We start from the raw sequence: 16,495 nt of genomic DNA, 5'->3' as shown, positions 1-16,495 counted from the left end.
CCATAAGGGTGATGGGGGAAACCAGACGTGGACTCCTTGCCCAATGTGCTTAGAGGGATATGGCCGCACCTCACTGACGAGGCCCAAAGGAGGCCGAAACGATCGTCTGGGGTTGTCATGTTCCTTGTTCAGAGGAGAATTGCCTGGTATTTCGGGGCTGGACTGAACATGTCGGTGTGATCAGACTGATATACTACAGGAAAGTTTTCCTCTGTGAAAAGCAAAATTGGGCAGAAAGAAGCTACTACCAGGTGGCAACCGGGCCATAGAACAAGCTATTGATGCTGCTGTTTGTTCCTGGCAGACTGCTTCTCATTCTGTTTTGCATATGTAAATATGACCCTGGGGATAGTCTCCCTAAGGGTGATGGGGGAAACCAGACGTGGACTCCTTGCCCAATGTGCTTAGAGGGATATGGCTGCACCTCACTGACGAGGCCCAAAGGAGGCCGAAACGATCGTCTGGGGTTGTCATGTTCCTTGTTCAGAGGAGAATTGCCTGGTATTTCGGGGCTGGACTGACCATGTCGGCGGGATCAGACTGATATACTACAGGAAAGTTTTCCTCTGTGAAAAGCACAATTGGGCAGAAAGAAGCTACTACCAGGTGGCAACCGGGCCATAGAACAAGCTATTGATGCTGCTGTTCGTTCCTGGCAGACTGCTTCTCATTCTGTTTTGCATTTGTCCCTCAAGATATCTTCTATGACAAAGCCTTTGCCAACTGCTTCCCTGGCAGTTAAGTTGAGCAACAATTTTACATATAAGAAAGCAGAGCCAATTGACGATTGTTTTTCATCTAAGTCTTCAGCCAGACTATACAGGACAGCTTTAGCAAATATGAAAACACATCACCAGTGTCACATGGCAGCAAATGCTTACCCCTTTCGTAGGAAGAGATGTCTCGGAGGAGACTCAAAGCACATTGTTTTTACTTTGAGGGTTTAGGACATTTCATCCAGGCCTGCCCCATTTGGCTTTATTAAACCTGCTACAGCACCTGACAGCGAAGCTAGAGCTAGACCTGCTAAAATCCCCAACACACAGCTACCAGGTCAGCAGGCCGAAAAAGTGACAAACAAACAACTCTGCTTCTTCATCTGAGAGAAAAAACATAAATAAACCTATAAGATCCCCTAGGCCACAGCGGATAAATCAGCAGACTAATGAAAGGATAGCTGTAAAGACTGCTACATCCTATAAAGATCCAATTAGACCTGAAACTCACTCCTTGCCAATACAGTCTGAGCAGCTGGCTAAGAACATGACAATTCCAAAGGCAGACAGCTATGAAATAATTGAGAGACAGGATGGTGAGTGTGAAGTTAATCCCAAGACTAACCTTTTGGATCCTGACTGTGAATCTTACTCCACTGATGAGGGCATGGAAAAACAAAACGTACAGACTGTTGGATACTGTTTATCTGTCACACATAGGACCATTGCTACTACCTTTACCGACTCTGATAGACGACCCACTCACAATGTATCAACAAGTCAGAACTATTCTGTTACCCTTCTTATACTGTTTGTGTTTCCCAGTTACACCCTGATGCTATTGAGGAAGATATTCATTATATGTTCAGTGAGTTAAATGTTACTGGAGTCCAATTCCTTGAGAGTAAGCCGGCACAAGAAAGATCTTGTTTTGTAACATTTCCTGATGAAACTGTAATCACAAAGGCATTGATGTATGATGACTTTACTTTTGGACCCTTTCAAAGTGGACATTGCTAATAGCTCTCCACACTCCGTTACACAACAGTCTCAAAGTTATAACATTTAAACCACCTGCTATTAAATTTCTGTTCCATTCAGTTCTAGGGACATATCACCTTCTGGCTGTGTAAAGGCATCAGATGGCATCCACGTTCTCATTGAAGACCTTGTCTGCTATGAAAAGGCTTTGAGTGCCCGGAGGTCACCCATTTTGGTGAGGTACTGTCCGGATCCCATTAGCTCTATTCGTAGTAAAATACAAACCGCACAGCAGGGACATCACTGGTGACCCCCTTGCTGGGCCCTCCCTGGGATTGAACCAGGGACTCCAGGTTTAGAGTGCAGTTTGCTTGGTCTGTGCCACTGGAGGATGTTTACTTGCATGTGCTGTATGGAGGAATATTATCATCAGTAAGTGTGTCTCTCAGCTCCACCCTCCCTAGATGCTATCCAATCAGGGAAGTGCTCTCTGACTACATATTGAGCAAACTATGCCTCCACTGCTTGCTTTGGCATTAAAGTCTATCCAGTTCCTGCTTCCTGTTTGTTGCTGTACTTCCTGCTAGTGACATTACCTAAGTTTGGATACTTGCTGCCTGCCTTTGAACCTTGGACTGTCCTGACCCTGTCTCTGCATTTGGCGCAGTTAGTACTACTGCTTTGACTTTCCCTGTTGCAGTTTCCCAGGTCCAGTACCTTATTGCCTGCTATGCCTATGTGTTTATCCTGTCTCCAGCACTGACTTGTATTCAGCACATTGTATTTCTTTTATTAGCCCAGAAGCTGGCATTCCCTTTACTTTGCCAAGGAGAGGCTTTTACTTTAACACAGAAGCTGGCATTACCTTTGCTTAGCCCAGGAGCGGCATTTCCTTTGTTTAGCCCAGAAGTGTGTTCTACAGTCCTTAGCCCTGAAGTGGGCCTTTCAGTACTTGGCTGTTATCTGTCTGAACTTGTACATCAACATCAGTTTATACTGGTTTGTAGAGTTTTCTTCTGTTAACCCTTGCTTGTACCTGTTTCCCAGTATAAACAATTTCTGGACATTACTTGCTATTTGCCTGTATAACCTTTGATTAATAAATAGGACTGTTATATATATTTTTAAGTCTCTAGTCTATTGCTATGCAATCTGCCCAGTTCCCTGCTAACCCTGCCAGAGGGCTCCACCCTGTTAAAGAGGCCAGAATCATGACAGGGAACCTATTACGGTAGATTGGCTAGTTTCTCTGCTGAATTCTTTATCTCAAGTTTGTTCCTTGGAATTTGAGACCCTGATGTTTGGTGCTGCTTTCGGGCTTGCTTTTCATGGTGCTTTGCAGGTCGTGTGAGCTGGTTCCCTCTTCAAAAAGGGCCGTTGCTCTGGGGGGGGGGGGGTGCTGTGAGTGCATGTTCGTCTTTCTAGGGATGCTGTGCTTCTGTATGTCCCCCGCTCCACAATAGATCAGGAGGTTCGGGGTGTTTGGCTTTCCCTCCCTGCCATGCTGGGGGCCCGGTCTTGTCCAGTGGGGTTGCTGTTGACCTACATGCATGTCTGTCCAGCGGGGCCTCCGCTTTTTCTCGCTCACCTCGACGGATCCACATTGACTCGTTTTCAGTTCCATAAGGTCCTCGAAAAGTCTGCGCGAGATGCCGGATTCGATCCTTCTTGCATTGCCCCCATTCTTTTTGGGTTGGGGCAGCTACTTCTGCAGCAGATCTGGAATGATCGGAGGATTATATTCAGGCTCTTGGGTGGTGGCATTCTTGGAGGTATAGGCTATATGTTAGGACTTTACAGCAGTCTAGTTATGTGTGTTGATGATGCAGTTTTATTTTGCATGGAGGGTTGCCTGTGCCATAACTGCCTTTCTTTTTTGCAGAGCCACGTCAGAGTCCGGTGCGGATCTGGATTGTTGAACATTCGTATGTGCATTTAACGGCCATTCGGGCCTTAGAGGTCCCTAGAGGAAGTCAGCTTGGGTTGTGTTGTCTCAGGCTGTGTTACAATGGTTGGGTCGTAGGGATCTGAGCTGGGCGGATCTGCCTGCATTATTGCTTGACACAGCTCAGAGGTGGGAGAAGCCTCAGATTATTGTCATCCATTTATCTGATATAAAAAATTCCTTACTCCTAAATTTGTGAGGGGTGGCGACAAGATTTGGCCGTCATAGGGTCTATATCTTGTGGCGGTTGGTCTGGGCCCTGGTGGTTGACTGTTCTGGTCGAGTGACGGTCATTGCAGTAAGGGTGACGTTCTCAGGCTCGTAGCTTAGGGGTGCTCTTACTGGGTTGCTGTGGACCGATTAACTCCCTATTGTCCTACTAAGCGTTGAGCCCAGCTCCGTTTGCCAGCTGCCTGGGCCTATGACCATGCAGGGTTGGGGCAGCTTCTTCTGCAGCAGAGCTAGAATGATCAGAGGATTGTATTTTGGCTTTTGGGCAGTGGCGTTCTTGGAGGTATAGGCTGTATTTTAGACCTTTACAGCAGTCTAGTTAGGTGTGTTGATAATGCAGGTTTTATTTTGCATGGAGGGTTGCCTGTGCCATAACTGTCTTTCTTTTTTGCAGAGCCACGTCAGAGTCTGGTGCGGATCTGGATTGTCGGACATTCGTATGTACATTTGGCGGCCATTCGGGCCTTAGCGGTCCCTGGAGGAAGTCAGCTTGGGTTGCCCCGGTCTCAGGCTGTGTTACAATGGTTGGGTGGTAGGGATCTGTGCTGGGCAGATCTGCCTGCATTATTGCTTGACGCAGCTCAGAGGTGGGCAAAGCCTCAGATTATTGTCATCCATTTAGGTGGCAACGACATAGGCACCTTGTCCTGTCTCGAGCTGATACATATGATGCAGGAAGATTTACGTAAGATTGTGTTGTGGTTTCCAGGTGTGCGCATTGGCTGGTCGTGTGTGACTCCCAGACTTACTTGGACTAATATGAAATCTCATAGAGCAGCTTTTCAGGTTCGAAAAAAGCTCAACAGGGATTTGAGAAGGACAGCTTTGGAACTCGGGGGTTTTATTGTGGAACATAGGAACATTACGGCAGCCAACAAAAGTTTATATTGCCCAGATGGAGTGAATCTTAATGATGTGGGCATAGATTTATTTCTATCTGATCTGAAAAATTCCTTACTCCTAAATTTGTGAGGGGTGGCGACAAGATTTTGCCCTCATAGGGTCTATATCTTGTGGTGGTTGGTCCGGGCCCTGGTGGTTGGCTGTTCTGGTCGAGTGACGGTCATTGCAGTAAGGGTGACATTCTCAGGCTCGTAGCTTAGGGGTGCTCTTACTGGGTTGCGGTGGACAGATTAACTCCCTATTGTCCTACTAAGCATTGAGCCGAGCCAGCTGCCTGGGCCTATGACCATCTACTTTGCAGGGGTTCTTTTATACTTTGACCCCGATTGCCGCCACCTGATTATGTTTTGGTTATTTGTTACTGCCATTTTCCTTGTTTAACAATAAATGCGACCTTAGGGTCTTTCATCCAGCTATGACTCTGTGTATCATTTACAGTTATGCTAGTTATGAATTAGTTAGGATAAATTCATACAGCATCTCAGGATAATAGGTCAGTTAAACCCTTAAGGTAGTGTAAGGCAGGATAGCCTGAAGTGTACATAAGGGTTAAGGATCCTGGAGACTGAGTGCTGTGTGTGTGTTAGCAACATTGTTGCATTCAAGGGGGGGTACACTTAACTTTTATAGACATGGGGACAGGAAATACATTTCCTCTTTGCTCCTGTGATCGACTGACACTTCACTTCCTTCCCTTCCCTTTGTTTTGAGGTACAGGGGCGGCAATCATCCCTCAATGTGGATATCCTTTTTAGCGTGTTCGGGGCATGAGGAGGGTTAGTCGATTCACCTCTGTAAGGACTAGAACAGTAACTTTGGGCTCCCCAGGATACACCATGCTGTGCGTCCATTGGTGTGGAGTGGCTATCTAGATATGCACCCTAGCTTAGGCGCTTGGTCTGGGCCCTGGTGGCTGGCTGTTGTGGTTGAAGTGACGGTCATTGCAGTAAGGGTGACATTCTCAGGCTCGTAGCTTGGGGGTGCTCTGACTGGGTTGCGGTGGACTGATTACCTCCCTATAGTCCTAGTAAGCACTGAGCCGAGCTCCATTTGCTAGCTGCCTGGGCCTATGACCATCTACTTTGCAGGGGTTCTTTTATACTTTGGCCCTGATTGCCGCCACCTGATTATGTTTTAGTTATTTGTTACTGCCAGTTTCATTGTTTAACAATAAATGCGACCTTCGGGACATTCACCCAGCTATGACTCTGTGTATCATTTACAGTTATGCTAGTTATGAATTAGTTAGGATAAGTTCATAAAGCATCTCAGGATTAAACTCTTAAGCTAGTGTAAGGTAGGATAGCCTGAAGCATACATAAGGGTTAAGGATCCTGGGGACTGAGTGCAGTGTGTGTGTGTGTGTTAGCAACATTGTTACATTAAAGGGGGAGGAGTACACTTACCTTTTATAGACATAGGGACAGGAAATCCAATAACTCTTTGCTCCTGTGATCGACTGAAGCTTCCCCTCCCTCCCTTTCCTTTGTTTTGAGGTACAGGGGCGGCAATCGTTATCCCTCCCTGTGGATATCACTTTTTGCATGTTCAGGGGATGAGGAGGGAAAGTCGAGTCACCTCTGTAAGGACTAGAATGGTAACTTTGGGCTCCCCAAGATACAACATGCTGTGCGTCTCGTTGTTCCTGGTCCTATTGCTGTGGAGTGGCTATATAGACATGCGCCCTAGCTTAGCTAGCTGGTCTGGGCCCTGGTAGCTGGCTGTTGTGGTGGAGTGATGGTCATTGCAGTAAGGGTGACGTTTTCAGGCTTGTAGCTTGGAGATGCTCTTACTGGGTTGCGGTGGACCAATTACCTCCCTATTGTCCTACTAAGTATTGAACCGAGCTCTGTTTGCCAGCTGCCTGGGCCTATGACCATATACTTTGCAAGGGTTCTTTTATACTTATTCCCCGATTGCAGTCACCTAATTATGTTTTGGTTATTTGTTACTGCCATTTTCCTTGTTTAACAATAAATGCGACCTTAGGGTCTTTCATCCAGCTATGACTCTGTGTATCATTTACAGTTATGCTAGTTATGAATTAGTTAGGATAAATTCATACAGCATCTCAGGATAATAGGTCAGTTAAACCCTTAAGGTAGTGTAAGGCAGGATAGCCTGAAGTGTACATAAGGGTTAAGGATCCTGGAGACTGAGTGCTGTGTGTGTGTTAGCAATATTGTTGCATTAAAGGGGGGGTACACTTAACTTTTATAGACATGGGGACAGGAAATACAATTCCTCTTTGCTCCTGTGATCGACTGACACTTCACTTCCTTCCCTTCCCTTTGTTTTGAGGTACAGGGGCGGCAATCATCCCTCAATGTGGATATCCTTTTTAGCGTGTTCGGGGCATGAGGAGGGTTAGTCGATTCACCTCTGTAAGGACTAGAACAGTAACTTTGGGCTCCCCAGGATACACCATGCTGTGCGTCCATTGGTGTGGAGTGGCTATCTAGATATGCACCCTAGCTTAGGCGCTTGGTCTGGGCCCTGGTGGCTGGCTGTTGTGGTTGAAGTGACGGTCATTGCAGTAAGGGTGACATTCTCAGGCTCGTAGCTTGGGGGTGCTCTGACTGGGTTGCGGTGGACTGATTACCTCCCTATAGTCCTAGTAAGCATTGAGCCGAGCTCCATTTGCTAGCTGCCTGGGCCTATGACCATCTACATTGCAGGGGTTCTTTTATACTTTGGCCCTGATTGCCGCCACCTGATTATGTTTTGGTTATTTGTTACTGCCAGTTTCATTGTTTAACAATAAATGCGACCTTCGGGACATTCACCCAGCTATGACTCTGTGTATCATTTACAGTTATGCTAGTTATGAATTAGTTAGGATAAGTTCATAAAGCATCTCAGGATTAAACTCTTAAGCTAGTGTAAGGTAGGATAGCCTGAAGCATACATAAGGGTTAAGGATCCTGGGGACTGAGTGCAGTGTGTGTGTGTGTTAGCAACATTGTTACATTAAAGGGGGAGGAGTACACTTACCTTTTATAGACATAGGGACAGGAAATCCAATAACTCTTTGCTCCTGTGATCGACTGAAGCTTCCCCTCCCTCCCTTTCCTTTGTTTTGAGGTACAGGGGCGGCAATCATTATCCCTCCCTGTGGATATCACTTTTTGCATGTTCAGGGGATGAGGAGGGAAAGTCGACTCACCTCTGTAAGGACTAGAATGGTAACTTTGGGCTCCCCAAGATACAACATGCTGTGCGTCTCGTTGTTCTTGGTCCTATTGCTGTGGAGTGGCTATATAGACATGCGCCCTAGCTTAGCTAGCTGGTCTGGGCCCTGGTAGCTGGCTGTTGTGGTGGAGTGATGGTCATTGCAGTAAGGGTGACGTTCTCAGGCTTGTAGCTTGGAGATGCTCTTACTGGGTTGCGATGGACCAATTACCTCCCTATTGTCCTACTAAGCATTGAACCGAGCTCTGTTTGCCAGCTGCCTGGGCCTATGACCATATACTTTGCAAGGGTTCTTTTATACTTATTCCCCGATTGCAGTCACCTAATTATGTTTTTGTTATTTGTTACTGCCATTTTACTTGTTTAACAATAAATGCGACCTTCGGATCTTTCACCCAGCTATGACTCTGTGTATCATTTACAGTTATGCTAGTTATGAGTTAGTTAGGATAAGTTCATACAACATCTCAGTATAATAGTTCATTTAAACCCTTATGTCTAAGATGGTGGCCACCAGCAGCATAAGGCTATTTTCGGAGACAGATTTCTTCTGGTGAAAGTGCAACATACTAATATCTGTGCAAATCCAGATCTTAGTGTGTCAGCTCCCGTAAGTCACTATAGACAAGTGATTACACAGAAGAGTTTCTAAGTTTTTCTATTATTTCTAATGGTAGTGAGAGTCCAAAAATTCATTAATTTCTGTTGGGAATACAACACCTGGCCACCCCAGGCAAAGACACCCCAGTCATAGCATTAAGTATCCCTCCCCCTTCCCCTACTTCCCCAGTAATTATTTGCCTTGTCTACTAGGAGGTAGGCAGAGAAAGTGCTCTGAAGAAATTGGATTTTTAGTTCCTAGATCGTTTCCTAAAAGAAAGGACTGGGGTATGGTATGTCTAGTAGCCATAAAATTCTCTTAGTAAGAATGTTGGTGAAGGTTAGCTACTGGATGTTGCAAGGAAACTTCCCTTACCTCCTTCCAGTTTTTCTCTGCTAACTTCCCTCCTGGCAACCTGTGTAAGCTTACACTGCTTTCCTTTATATCTCAGGTCCCTGTCAGAGGAAGGATGGTGCTGTCAGACCTGGAAGTGCTGTGACTGCTCCACAGCAGAGAACCTGGAGGGTAAGTTCCTTTTCTTTATTTATCTTTCCTGTGCACACAGGAAAAAGCATAGGAAAAGGAATCAGATATTACAGGTGACCTGGTGGCACCTACAGGCCCTCATAATGTTTATTTGGGAAATGTATATATGTGTGTATATATATATATATATATATATATATATATATCCACATGCAGCAACCTAGGAGTTTTTCTCCATATGGCAGGAATTTAGCCATGATCGACAGACTTATCCCGGTGATCCCCTATTTACCGGGTCGCTTCTGCACATTATGCAAGTTGGGGGCATATTTCGAGAGGGTTCTTAAAAACTTTATTGTTGGGGGTTGTGGAGTCGGATTGCCGACAGTGTTTTAACGTGTTGTCTTTACTCTGGCCACTGCATTTTAGCTGCACGTATTTGCATGCTTTACACGGCCTTGCGGGGGGCAGAGCCTTATCGAAGCATTACATCTTTGCTCTGATCGCGATCGGAGGTCTCAACAGAGGTGGATTTCTGCTTTCTCTGGGTAGATATCCTGGAGGTGGTAAGTGCCCCGGTCTCTGCTCATGTCAGGTAGAGGTGCGAGGAACTTTGTTTTAAAAGGAAAGGTAAATCCTCACTCACCTATTTGTGTATTAACCTCTTGGGGTCCAATATATTAGTTATGGAGGACAAGTTTGGATTTTCTATTGAGGATGCTCATCATCCTATTTTGAATCCTGATAAATATATGTATTGTGATGAGGCTAAATTGTGTCCCCCTGCACAGTTATGCTCAGCTTGTCTGAGTTCTCTTTTGCAGTTTAAGTCTCTGAGGCCGAAGGCTACCTCTGCTCCATCCATTTTAATTAACACCTCCAAGCCCTCCATCTCTGTAAGGAACTATTACGTGGAACTCAATTTGCAGATATCACAAGGAAATAGTTTTTATGTATCACTGACTCATAGAAGCACACTATGGTTCAAGTGTTCCCTCTGGAGAGCAAGTGAGAATTATTATTTTCTTAATAAGAGGGAGAGTGGATATGGTATTTTATAACATACAGCTGACTTAGAGAATACTGCCCATGATGAGGGAACAATACAACAGCCGGTACACAGATGAGCTGAGAATAACAAGTCACTGATTTTATAGTGCACTCTCTGTAAGTAACCAAATATCGACAGTACCTCTGAATAAAAACTTTGTAGCAACTATTTGATACAAGAGGTTAATTCACATGAGCAGAGCTACGGTTATAGTAGTGGTAAATGGAGGAAGGAGATTACTCACGCTCTGATGTGTGGCTCAGCTGTTAGTAGATTCAGATGCAGAGCGGCTAATGGTTTCAAAGTCAGAGTGGGAGGAGTTTTACTCCGACTTTCGGTTCCGTCCTGTCCAGAGACAAACACAGGCAAAGCGTATACTCAGTTGGATCGGATCTCTGTGGGGAAGAGAATACAGGTGAGGTATTTGAGTAGCAAGAAGTTTCTTTCACTTTACATGAGGCCCGGAGCTGTTAGGGAGGATTTAGCTGAGGTGCAGCAGCGGTAGTAGCCGCTCTTATTGCCTGCAAGAAAAGGTATTCCTTGCTGCAGCAGCAGGATGTTTGTTGTGGAAGCGGATCCTTAACGCTTAGTGAGAGCTTGAAATTACTTGGTTCCAAACGAAGGTGTGCAGGAAATCCAAGCAGGTAGCTTAGGTAGGGTTATCAGCAAACAGCTAGACATACACAAAATACTAAGCACTGAATACTGGGAGTTCAGCCTACTTAAAGGGATTGTGGGCAGGGTCAGGTGTTAATCACTTAAAGATACAGATCCCAATACCAGATTGTTACAACCTCACAGGACTCTTTTGTCCAAGAAATGCCTATGCTTTTGCCACAGTCCCCCTCTCCTAACGTTTTACATGCAGTGCCCTGCGGCTCAGTTCTGTCCTCCAATGGGTTTATTTGTTTACCCATGAACTTCATAGGACACAGCTTAAGTCCGCTGTCTCTGCGGCACTGAGTGCTTTTCCTAGCTCAGGAAAAAGAAAAAGAAAGGTTAAACATTTTTCCTTTGACACTGGAAACAGTAACTCTTTGGAGACTGCGTTAGTCAGTCTTTCCCAGCATTTTGAAGATGACAATTCCTCAGTAGAGTGAGATCTCTTCTTCTAATTCCGTAAAATTGAGTGGCGGAACCAGAGGAGGTTAATTTCAGGTTTAAGTTGGAACATCTTCGCTTTTTACTTAAGGAAGTATTGTCTACTTTATCAGACCAGGCCTAAAGCTCACAAAGTTTTTCCAATTCCTGCCTGCATGGCACACATTATCTCCAATGAGTGGGAGAACCCAGAGATCCCTTTCTCCCCATACCTGAATTTTAAGAGAATGTTTCCAATACCAGATTCTCATTTGGAGCTGTGGAGTACCATTCCCAAAGTGGACGGCGCTATTTCCACTTTGGCTAAAATAACCACTATCCCCTTAGAAGATAGCACCTCCTTCAGGGACCCCATGGACAGTAAGATGGAGGAGTAATTGAGTAGGATTTTTAACCCCTTAAGGACCAAGGACGTACGCCACACGTCCTCAAAAAAAATACAGTTAATGACCGAGGACGTGTGGCGTACGTCCTTGGTCTGGAAAGCAGCTGGAAGCGATCCTGCTCGCTTCCAGTTGCTTTCCGGTTATTGCAGTGATGCCTCGATATCGAGGCATCCTGCAATAACATTTTTTAGCAATCCGGTGCAGAGAGAGCCACTCTGTGGCCCTCTCTGCACCGGACATCACCGGCAAGATCCGTTGGTGGGTGGGAGCCGGTTCGGGAGGCGGGTGGCGGCCATCAATGGCCCTGATGAGGTGGAGGGGGGGCGGGATCGGGGGCGGGGGTGATCGGGGGCGCGCACGGACGCGCGCGCGTGCCCGGGGGGGGGGGGGGGGGGGCGCGTGCACGGGGAGGGAGCGGGTGGGAGCCGCTACACTACAGAAAAATTATGTACTCAAAAGTTTTAAAAGTACTAACTATTGAAATTAAAATTCATTAGTTAGGGGGTGGGGGATTGGTCTGTGGGGGGGGGGAAGCTACACTACAGAAAAACAACATAAAAATAAAAAATAAACTATTTATCTTGCAAACTGGGTACTGGCAGACAGCTGCCAGTACCCAAGATGGCCCCCAATAAGTCAGAGGGGGGGCTAGAGAGCTGTTTTGGGGGGGGATCAGGGAGGTTGGGGGCTAAGGGGGGGATCCTACAAAGTAGCATATGTAAATATGCTAAAAATTTATTATTATTTTTTTTAAAAAAAAACTTTTATTTTAGTACTGGCAGACTTTCTGCCAGTACTTAAGATGGCGGGGACAATTGTGGTGTGGGGGAGTGAAGGGAGCTGTTTGGGAGGGATCAGGGGGTCTGATGTGTCAGGTGGGAGGCTGATCTCTACACTAAAGCTAAAATTAACCCTGCAAGCTCCCTACAAACTACCTAATTAACCCCTTCACTGCTAGCCATAATACACGTGTGATGCGCAGCAGCACTTAGCGGCCTTCTAATTACCAAAAAACAACGCCAAAGTCATATATGTCTGCTATTTCTGAACAAAGGGGATCCCAGAGAAGCATTTACAACCATTTGTGCCATAATTGCACAAGCTGTTTGTAAATAATTTCAGTGAGAAACCTAAAATTGTGAAAAATTTAGCGTTTTTTTTTATTTGATTGCATTTGGCGGTGAAATGGTGGCATGAAATATACCAAAATGGGCCTAGATCAATACTTGGGGTTGTCTACTACACTACACTGAAGCTAAAATTAACCCTAGAAGCTCCCTACATGCTCCCTTATTAACCCCTTCACTGCTGGGCATAATACACGTGTGGTGCGCAGTCGCATTTAGCAGCCTTCTAATTAGTAAAAAGCAAAACCAAAGCCATATATGTCTGCTATTTATGAACAAAGGGGATCCCAGAGAAGCATTTACAACCATTTATGCTATAATTGCATAAGTTGTTTGTAAATAATTTCAGTGAGAAACCTAAAGTTTGTGAAAAAAATTGTGAAAAAGGGAACAATTTTTTTTATTTGATCGCATTTGGCGGTGAAATGGTGGCATGAAATATACCAAAATGGGCCTAGATCAATACTTTGGGATGTCTTCTAAAAAAAAATATATACATGTCAATAGATATTCAGGGATTCCTGAAAGATATTAGTGTCCCAATGTAACTATCGCTAATTTTGAAAAAAAGTGGTTTGGAAATAGCAAAGTGCTACTTGTATTTATGGCCCTATAACTTGCAAAAAAAGCAAAGAACATGTAAACATTGGGTATTTCTAAACTCATGACAAAATTTAGAAACTATTTAGCATATGTTTTTTTGGGTGGTTGTAGATGTGTAACAGATTTTGGGGGTCAAAGTTAGAAAAAGTGTGTTTTTTTCCATTTTTTTCCTCATATTTTATAATTTTTTTTATAGTAAATTATAAGATATGATGAAAATAATGGTATATTTTGAAAGTCCATTTAATGGCGAGAAAAACGGTATATAATATGTGTGGGTACAGTAAATGAGTAAGGGGAAAATTACAGCTAAACACAAACACCACAGAAATGTAAAAATAGCCTTGGTCCCAAACGGACAGAAAATGGAAAAGTGCTGTGGTCATTAAGGGGTTAATCAAATGGGCCTTCTGTTTCAACCGGCAGCTGTGGTGGCCGGAGCCGCCACCTTCTGGTGCGACTCCTTATCTGACATGATTCTTGTTCAGACTCCGTTAGAGGATATTCAGGACCAGTTTAAGGCCCTTAAGACGGCCGATTCCTTCATCTGTGATACTATCATGCAGATCATCCGTCTTAATGCTAAGTCTTCTGGCTTCGTTGTTCTATCGCGGAGAGCTCTTTGGTTGATGTCGTTGTCTGCAGACATGGTGTCTAAATCTAGGCTCCTTTCCTTGGCATTTAAGGGTAAGACCTTATTTAGTCCAGGACTGGATTCTATCATTTCTACTGTGACCGGGGGAAAGGGGGCATTCCTTCCCCAGGACAAGAAATCTAGATTTAAGGGCCGTCAATAAGTAATTTTTCGTTCCTTTCATTCAAATAAGGGACAGAGATCTTTGGCCTCTTCCAGGCAGAACAACCTAAGAGTACCTGGAAGCCTAGTCATTCTTGAAACAAGTCCAAACAGTCCAAGAAACCTTCATCTGACAACAAATCTGCATGAAGGGACAGGCCCCGATCTGGGATTGGATCACGTAGGAAGCAGACTTTCTTGGTTTCAGGGCGTTCAGGACCTTTGGGTTCTAGATGTGATCACCCAGGGATACAGTAAAGGTTTTCGTTCTTGCCCTCCAAGAGGCAAATTCATTCTGTCAAGGCTCTCGTCCAAACCAGAGAAAAGAACGGCCTTTTTAATTGCGTAACAGACCGGGCTTCTATGGGAGTGATTGTTCCGGTTCCTCCCTTACAACGAGGCCAGGGATTTTACTCGAATCTTTTTGTGGTTCCCAAGAAGGACGGAAATTTTCAACCTATTCTAGACTTAAAATGTCTCAAAAGTTTCTGAGGGTTCCCTCCTTCAAGATGGAGACTATCAGGTCCATCCTTCCGTTGATCCAGGAGGGTCAGTTCATGACCATTATAGATATGAAGGACGCGTACTTTCATGTTCCGATTCACAGGGATTATTACCCCCAAGTCGGACAACATTACCTCAGTAGCATATATCAATCATCATGTGGAGGAACAAGCAGTTCCCTGGTGATGAAGGCAGTATCTTGCATCCTTCAGTGGGCGGAATCCTACAATTATCACATCTCAGCCATTCATATCCCAGAGGTGGACAGTTGGGAAGCAGACTTTCTGAGCAGACAGACCTTTTTACCCCGGGGAGTGGTCTCTTCATCAGGAGGTTTTCTCTGAGATAACGCTCAGGTGGGGAGTTCCAGAGGTAGACCTAATGGCCTCATTGCCAAGCTACCCAGATAGGCGTCGAGATTGAGGGATCCTCAAGCAGTCTTGGTGGACATGTTAGTGGTTCCTTGGAATTTCAATCTTATTTATCTTTTTCTCCCAATTGCTCTCCTTCCTCGAGTAATGGCACGCAATCAAACAGGAGCGTGCCCCAGTAATTTTAATCACTCCAGCATGGCCATGCAGGACTTGGTTTGCAGACCTTGTAAAGATGTTATCTGCTCCTCCTTCGAGGTTAACTCAGAGTCATTTTCTTTACCAAAATCTAAATTCTCTGAGGCTGACTGTGTGGAGATTGAACGCCTAGTCCTGCCCAAGAGAGGTTTCTCAGACAGGGTGATTGATGCTTTGATTCAAGCCTGTAAGCCAGTTACTAGATGTACTAATCTATCTTGGTGTGAGAAGCGAGGTTTTCCCTGGCATAAGGTGAGGGTTCCTCAAATTCTTTTGTTTCTCCAAGAGGGTTTAAAGAAGGGAATGTTGGCGTTTTCTCTTAAAGGGGCAGTAAACATAGAAAATAATGTTATATAATTATGCACATAGTGCAGAAGTATATAACATTATATTAGTGCTAGCTTTATAGAACCTAATATTGCCTGTGAACTTTTATTAAAAAACAGTGTTTTCCAGACCCACTCTCTGTGCTCTACTGAGCGGGTCTGTTTTTTACACTGAGCGCATCTGGCCAGCTGTCTAGTCACAGCCCGGCCCGACCACACCATTACACTCAGTGACAGCGGGAGCAAGCTGCACTGAGTGTAATGGCGCGGTCAGGCCGGGCTGTGACTAAACAGCTGGCCAGATGCACTCAGTGTAAAAAACAGACCCGCTCAGTAGAGAACAGAGAGCGGGTCTGGAAAACACTGTTTTTTAATAAAAGTTCACAGGCAATATTAGGTTCTATAAAGCTAGCACTAATATAATGTTATATAATTCTGCACTATGTGCAGAATTATATAACATTTCTCTTGTAAGGTGTATCCAGTCCACGGATCATCCATTACTTGTGGATATTCTCCTTCCCAACAGGAAGCTGCAAGAGGATCACCCACAGCAGAGCTGTCTATATAGCTCCTCCCCTAACTGCCACTACCAGTCATTCTCTTGCAGCTCTCGACATGATAGGAAGTAGCTAGAGAGATGTGGTGAATTTATGTAGTTTATCTTCAATCAAAAGTTTATTATTTTCAAATGGTACCGGAGTTGTACTGTTTCAGCCTCAGGCAGAAAGTTGAAGAAGAGTCTGCCTGTGGTTTTTGATGTTCTTAGCAGGTTGTAACTAAGATCCATTGCTGTTCTCACACATAACTGAAGAGATGAGGTAACTTCAGCTGGGGGAATGGCGTGCAGGGTCTCCTGCTATGAGGTATGTGCAGTTTAAATTTTTCTAGAGAAATGAATATGCTAGAAAATGCTGTTAATACCGGATTTATTTAAGGTAAGCCTGATTACAGTGATTTAATAACGACTAGTATTA

General features: G+C 44.8%; 1 protein-coding gene across 2 annotated transcripts in view; it reads left to right on the top strand.

The window, feature by feature from the left end:
- LOC128665868 (pre-mRNA-processing factor 39) overlaps positions 1-6,778 on the top strand; it is a 727,810-nt gene extending 721,032 nt beyond the window's left edge. Inside the window, exon 21 of one of the 2 annotated variants that reach the window (XM_053720108.1) lies at positions 4,268-6,778. In XM_053720108.1, coding sequence (XP_053576083.1) covers positions 4,268-4,845 — 578 coding nt within the window. In that variant the 3' untranslated portion in view covers positions 4,846-6,778. Of the gene's footprint in view, positions 1-3,579; positions 3,729-4,267 lie in introns of those variants that run through there. The other variant, XM_053720111.1, reaches the window with a different exon arrangement.
- The last annotated feature ends 9,717 nt before the right edge of the window (positions 6,779-16,495 follow it).

Source organism: Bombina bombina, chromosome 7 (assembly GCF_027579735.1).
Source record: "Bombina bombina isolate aBomBom1 chromosome 7, aBomBom1.pri, whole genome shotgun sequence".
In the NCBI taxonomy this organism is placed as follows: Eukaryota; Metazoa; Chordata; class Amphibia; order Anura; family Bombinatoridae; genus Bombina; species Bombina bombina.
The sequence above is the reverse complement of the archived record's forward strand: the minus strand, read 5'-3'. Positions and strand labels throughout refer to the sequence as shown.